This window comes from Sprattus sprattus, assembly GCF_963457725.1.
Source record: "Sprattus sprattus genome assembly, chromosome: 12".
Taxonomy (NCBI): Eukaryota; Metazoa; Chordata; class Actinopteri; order Clupeiformes; family Clupeidae; genus Sprattus; species Sprattus sprattus.
This window is the reverse complement of record NC_137910.1, coordinates 5,894,955-5,902,454: the sequence shown is the minus strand read 5'-3', so window position 1 is coordinate 5,902,454 and position 7,500 is coordinate 5,894,955. Positions and strand designations below refer to the sequence as shown.

General features: G+C 45.2%; 1 protein-coding gene across 1 annotated transcript in view; it reads right to left on the bottom strand.

Annotated features, from left to right (window-relative positions):
• The window catches only part of ltbp1 (latent transforming growth factor beta binding protein 1), a 148,431-nt gene that overhangs the window by 79,756 nt on the left and 61,175 nt on the right, over nt 1-7,500 (bottom strand). Inside the window, exons 6-8 of the mRNA XM_080848469.1 lie at nt 3,654-3,851; nt 1,914-2,212; nt 26-128 (exon numbers count right to left, since the gene is read on the bottom strand). Of these exons, the coding sequence (XP_080704595.1) occupies nt 26-128; nt 1,914-2,212; nt 3,654-3,851 (600 nt within the window). The remainder of the gene's footprint in view (nt 1-25; nt 129-1,913; nt 2,213-3,653; nt 3,852-7,500) is intronic.

Here is a 7,500-nt window from a genome sequence, read left to right as displayed (position 1 = left end):
GGTGAGATGACAGGAAGAGGCTTACACGGCTTCTTGGGACACTTCTGGCATTTGTGGAATCCCCAGGACGTGCCTCCTGTCCCACAGCAGTCCTCCTGCTTCACCAGCCCCGGGAAGGCTTTACCACACTGGAACACACAGAAGGAAGAAGTGAGAAAGGAGAGAGAGAGAGAGAGAGAGAGATAGAGAGAGAGAGATAGAGAGAGATAGAGAGAGAGAGAGAGACAATCTTTGTTACTTTCTATGACTTATTGTTTTTTTTTTAATTATTATTATTATTATTTATTTATATTAATTGTGGTTGTACATTTTACGTAAACATGCTTTGGCAACGTTGTATTGTATGCAGTTATGCCAATAAAGCCTTTTGAATTCGAATTTGAATTTGAGAGAGAGAGAGAGAGAGAGAGATAGAGAGAAAGAGAGAGAGAGAGAGAGAGACTGAGAAACAGTACATGTGTATAATACTTTTGAAACATGGGAGGACTTTAACAAAGGGGGGAGGGAAGAAAGAACTGAATGGATTGAAAGAGAGATGTAGGAATAAAAAGATGGTGAGGCAATAGAAGATGAAGAGGAACGCGTGGCAGGAGCGAGAGAGATTCAAATTTAGTTACAAGAGCCGGGGAATTTAGAAAGAACACCAGTCACACAAAAAAAACCTCACTGCATAATAATAAGCTACACCTCACACAAACTCCACTCCACACATTTCTGTTGGGTCCGTTTGCACATTGTGAGCTAACTACAGACCCGATCTGTTCCCGTGATCACAGTTCCATCACTGAAAGCCAGGATTCCATCTCAGATAGACACCGTGATCTAGCACCGTGCCGACTACCGCTGACCCTTATCACCATCCTGTAAATCTCGCTGCAAAATGGGAATCAAATTGCAAGGCAATCTAAAGCCGATAACAGGAAACAGTGGCAGACGTAGTGGAAGTCTAAATGAATGCGACTACTATTTTTTCCATCGGAAAGATAGTATCTTGACTCGTTTGACATAAACAAAGTCAGCATGTGGTTCCTAGACAGGCTCCGTTTGTCGGGGCCAACGCGTTAAAAGAGAGCAACGGCATCGTCGGTTTGTCGGATTGGAGAGGGGGAAAAAAGGGAGAAGGGGCGGAAAATCAATCTGACAAGACAGAAGCAGCACAAGAAGTCGCGCTGCCGTTTGGAGGAGATTCAATTTCAATTGGAGTTGGGACGAGCGCTGATTGAAAAAGCAGTCTTTCCAAAAGCCGCTCGCGCTCACTCTGGAGCCAGGCCGTGCTCCAGCCTCTGGACTGTAAGCCGAGCTCCTCGCTGGACCTGGGGATGGAGTTCATCAGCGCTGCCCACCCCAATCAGAGGGCTGATGAGAGGGGAGAGACAGGACGGGGGGGGGGGGGGGAATCTGCTGCCGCTGAAAAAAGCCCCCAACCCCTCAGTCCTAACTCACGCAGAAGTGGGGAAGGTGCCCCACAAACACACACACACACACACACACACACACACACACACACACATACTTGATACGCAGAGACACATACACAGACCAAGAGAGAGGCTAAGGAAAGCCATTGAAGGAAAATGATGGAATGATTACAGGAAGAGAGGACAAAGGAGAGGAAGTGGAGAGAGTTGTGATACTGCTTCATTAAAGAAGCTGTGGCTAGAACAATGCCAAAACGGTACAAATACACACAATAACACAATGCTTGCATAACCTGCTCATACACACTCAGAAACACACACACACACACACACACACACACACACACACACACCCTTACACACCCTTACACCCTCCTAACTCTCACACTCCTTCTTTTTCTCTCTCTCTCTCTCTCTCTCTCTCTCTCTCTCTCTCTCTCTCTCTCTCTCTCTCTCTTCTCTCTCTCTCTCTCTCTCTCTCTCTCTCTCTCTCACCTGGGCCCCTGTGGTTTCCTGGAAGCAGCGTCCCAGCTGGCTCTTGGAGGTTGGGGGGTGCTGGTAGTGGATGTAGGTCTGCTGGTGGATGTGTCCCTGCTGCTGGATCTTGCTGTGGCTGCTGTGGCTGCTGCTGCTCTCCGAGTGCTGGTAGGTGTGGTGGGTCTGGGACGACGACTGGGACTGGGAGCTCTTCACCTTCTGGCCGTTGGCGTCCAGCTGGGACACCTGGTGGATCTGGACGGAGGCCTCGGGCGGGTGCTTCACGTGGATGTTCACGAAGTTGGGGGGGAACGGTACTGTAAGTAAGTAAGTAAGTAAAATGTATTTATAAAGCACATTTAACACAGCTTTCACTGACCAAAGTGCTGTACATAAAAAAATAGTGATATAAATAAAATAAAGTAAAAATAAGTAAACAAATAATTACAATGAGACGAGCAACAGTAGACAGACAGAACAACATAAACTGTAGTGAGCAGCAAAGGGGGAGACGGGTGGTTGGTAAAGAAGGACAGCATCACAGAGGAGCTTTTTAAAAAGAAATTAGATATCTATGCATCGGCATATGTGGAAACATTATTTTCTTTCATTTCTCACAATTTTATATTTTCTATGCATTTTTTTCATGTAGCCTAAATGTGTTGACTTGTGTGTCACCGAGAGAATTAGTAGTAAGGAGGAGGGAAAGTGTAAAGTGAGAGAAAACTATCCAATCCATCGCTACCCTAAAGCTAACCTTCATAATGGCTAACGATAACTAGCAGCTGTGGAGCAGTTCTGAAGCAGGTTGTGAAAGTCCACGTCTTCGCTCCAGCAATGCAGTAGTCCAGCTGAGGCCATTCGCTAGTTCTACTTTGGTTGTGCTAATTAGTAAATCCTCGAAGTTTACACAAAACACTTCCACTACAAGTACTTCCCACTTTTTCATCATCCTAACTTCAATAGGAGCCTAATCCTGCTTGTATGATCTCAGGGGGGAACTTAAGCAAACCTGGCAACCAGGCGTAAAAAAAAAGTTTCTATAGTATTTGTTGCCTTACGCTTCGAGGACTGGCGACGTGTAAGAAAAACACATTACAGGATTCTGTCCACACTCCCCCTGTTTGGCAAAGAGGAGGGCGGTGGTTGCGGATGGAAAAAGCCCCCCCAAAAAAGTGAGAAAGCAAGAAATGCTAACTGTTCTCTCCTGACCTTTCCCTGAATGGACCCGATTCAAGCCTCCACCCCCGCTATTCCAGCCTACACTTTCCATCGGGGGTCCCACCAGTGAAAGAGCCACTTCATCCCAAACAACCAGCGTGACTGATGCCAACCAAGGTAAATATGCCGGCTATGAACTACACGTTGAGCACCAAAGAGAAATATGTACATGACCTGTGATGCTTGACCCCCAAAGTCACAGCCTGTGGCATCATGTCTTGAATGGCTGCCTGTCGTTATTCTGGGGCACAGATTTTCAGTGCTATCCTCTTTCCTTTGCTTGAGCAGTTGAGTCATAGGGCGGCAGTGGTACAGGAGGTTGAGAAGTCGAGTAGTAATCAGACGGTTGATAGTTCGATTCCCTGTTGAAGCGTCCTTGAGCAAGACGCTGAACCCCTAACTGCTCCTGATGTGCAGTGTACCATCAGTGTAAATGTGAAACTGTGTATGCATCCTTGTAAGTCGCTTTGGATAAAAGCGTCTGCTAAATGACTTAATGTAAATATAATGTAAAATGAGTCCATTGCTGGTGCTTACCCTGGTTTTGTCCATTGTTGTACGTGAGGGGGAGGGTGTGTGTGGAGTGGACTTGTCCTTGTCCCCCCGACGCTTGCTGCCGATGGTTGCCATTTTGGACGGGCATTTGGCAGAACTTGCCGGTGTAGTTGGGCGGGCACTGACATTTGTCCCGGGTACTGCATTTCCCTCCATTCATGCAGGGTAGGTGGCAGACCACTGAAAAAAACAAACACACACACACACAGATACACACGCACGGACACACACAGAGAAAGAGAGACATTAAAATGTAACCAGCCTTCGAGGCATCCTCCACAGATTGTTATACTTTCTAATGCTCCCTGACACTCTGATATGTGTCTTGCCTCTCGTGTAAAAAATTCAGGAGTCATTTCGCTCATGTGTGTCTGTGGACACACACACACACACACACACACATATATACACATGCATATGCACAAACAGCGGCATAGTCACACACACACAACCAGGGACGTGCAGTCATAGGAGGCAGGGGAGGCAGAGCCTCACCTGTCATTTTGAAAAGTAAAAAAAAAAAAATATTAAAAAAATATATATATTTTTTTTGTATAATAATCATATATATTTATGTATTATAAAATACATATTCATATTTCTCTAGTTATCTGTGTTACGAGTGTCATTTCTGCATGATTCCGATCATTTCGAGCATTTTTATTATCAAAATCGCTGAATTTGAGCATTTCCGGTTCCCAGTGATCAGCCAATGAACATTGGACGTGCGGTCAAGGGAGGCAGATGCATTGCAGTCTATGGGCAGGGTAGGCAGTGCCTCCCCTAGGATTGCGAAATCACTCCAAACTGGGTTTTACGCATGCGTGCGCAAGCGTAGAACCTTTTGAGTTGAGCTGAAAACGCATTGAAAAATATTGCAAGGGAGGCACGCACTACCACGGATTCAAGAAGGGTGGCGAGCGAGAGGGCACTTGTTGGGTATATAATCTGACGTTGGATTTTCTTCTTCACTTCTCTACTTGAGTTTGACAGCGAAAATGGAAGATTGCATTGCTAACCTGAAGCAGTTCTCAAAACTGAACTTTCAGTCCAAACAAGACTGGAGGCATGTTGAATTAACTAAGAACGTTTAAGTATTTTAAGTTAACACAGTAGTATTACACATTTGCATTGGAGTATTTCACGTTTCCCAACGGGACTACATATTCATGCGCAACACGAACCTAAAGAAGCTAAAGGCTGTTGATGCATGAAAGTTGCCTTGAAGTTGTGAGCAGACTAGGTAGGTGCTAATCCTGAGCTAAACTAGCCACTGACTGCATTCACTCAAGAAGAGGACAACGGATTTCCACTGATCTATACTGATAATCGTGAGTGGATTAATTTTGTTTCACCTCAAACTGACGGTTATGAGCTCCAACGAAAGTGCACCAACTTTAAATTATACTGGCCAGTAGAACATTTTGGTATTGTGTGCTATGTATGCGGTGTTTAACTGTTTACATGTTAATATGTTGTGTAAATAAATATGGAATTGTTTTTTCGAAGCTGTCCGAGTTGGTTAAATGGTCATTTAAATTAGCATCCCACCACCGTAGTTATATTTTCTCCAGACAAAATTAAATGAGCCATATCATTGGTGGGAGGGCTACATACACTAGCTTGCAACTATTAATATCTTATTAATAACTCATCATAATACAATAAAAAAAACAATCGTTTGAAAATAATGGTATTAGACAATAAAACAACGTTTTTTCAGTTCTGATCAGATGACAATTTTAAAACCATAGACATATATACATGTATATATACATTATATATATATATAGTTTAAACTAGAGCTCAAAATGACGTAATCACTTCCGGTTTCTGTGCCTCACCAGCTCCGAACCTCACTGCACGTCCCTGCACACAACATATTTCCTTATTCCCAGGTCTCAGAGGTAAAGTGATGTATCTCTGCCATAAAAGATTAAATAGGAAGAATGTTTACAGCGTGTGTTTGACGTCTCTGACGCTTCTGGCAGTCTCTCGCTCTCTCTCTCCCTCTCTCTCCCTCTCTCTCTCTCTCTCTCTCTCTCCCTCTCTCCCTCTCTCTCTCTCTCTCTCTCTGCAGACATCGCTCTGAGGAGCACCGACACAGACATCCACAAACCTTAGCCACCTGGTTGACACTACAGATTGTGAATTCCCCCGCTCTTAGTTCCAACTACCCTTCAGGCCTATAGCACAGATATATAGCACAATCTCCCAGCTATGGGACAGATCAAAGTTCAATTCCTGAATTGCTTTACAGATGAAATGGACTGACGGGCTTTGGGTTCGAATAAGCACTACCCCAGCCCCACAGGCCCATGGAGGGCTTTTGGGAGTGCTGGTGTGACTGTGTTGTTGCCTCACCAACTGAGATCTGGGTAAAATAGGACAGTTAAGGACTGAGATCTGGGTAAAATAGGACAGTTAAGGACTGAGATCTGGGTAAAATAGGACAGTTAAGGACTGAGATCTGGGTAAAATAGGACAGTGAAGGACTGAGATCTGGAAGGTGTGTGTGTGTGTGTGTGTGTGTGTGTGTGTGTGTGTGTGTGTGTGTGTGTGTGTGTGAAGGACTGAGATCTGGGTCAAATCAGGAGGAAAACACTGAGGCATGAAGGTATGTGTGTCACTAACAGCAACCATGTGAGGCCTACTGTTCTTCTGCTCTTATGTCATGTTCCCCCCCTTCTCTCTCTCCCTCTCTCACACACACACACACACACACACACACACACACACACACACACACACCCACCCTCACACACACTAGCCACCCACACACACACTAGCCACCCACACACCCACCCACCAACCCACCCACCCACACACCCACCCCCACACACACACACACACTACCCACACCCACCAACACACACACACACACACACTCAATTTTCACTTTCTTTCTTCTTCCTCTCTTTCCTCCCTTCTTGCCCGGAAATTGTCAGTCACCCAAAGCTGAGTCATCCACAAAGGAATTTACACCGTCTTCCCAAAACCAGTCTCCACACACACACACACACACACACACACACACACACACACACACAGAGCACACACACCACTACACTCCCTTCACCCCTCCTCAGTGAAGTCCAGAGGCCATATTTCTGTTTGGGACTGGAGGTGAGACCAGACAGATACACAACACAAGCAGCTCTACAGCTCAGAGGACACACACACACACACACTCATACACATACATACACACACATACACAAACACACACACACAAATACACATACAGTACAACCTGAATGAGTATGCCTGTGTGTGTGTGCATGTGTATTTTTCGGGGTGTGTGTGGATGACTGTGATGGGTGCACAAGCATGCATGTGTGTTCTTATTTCAACTCAATGATACATGACTTCCCTAAGGAACACACACATACACAGCAACATGCATATTCATACACACACACACACACACACACACACACACACACTAATCCATCCAGCATAACACAACCTGGCGTGGACGATATGGATGGCACGTCTCCCCACTTGTACCTGACACCCCGAGGAGAGACCCATCCTACTGAATCACCTCAGAAAACCACAAGGCACTCACACACACACACACACACACACTCGCTCAATTGAGCGAAAGAGAAGCAGTAATCACAGGACTGGCACACCAGAACATCAAACACACACACACACACACACACACACACACACACACACACACACACACACACACACACACAAATGCACACAGTGCCAATACTGCCAGAAGCTATGCAAGATGTACCGAGAGAATGGATTGTATAATAGTAGAACACACTATATAGAAAAATTGTGCTATCTAGAACTTTTCAGTGTTTAA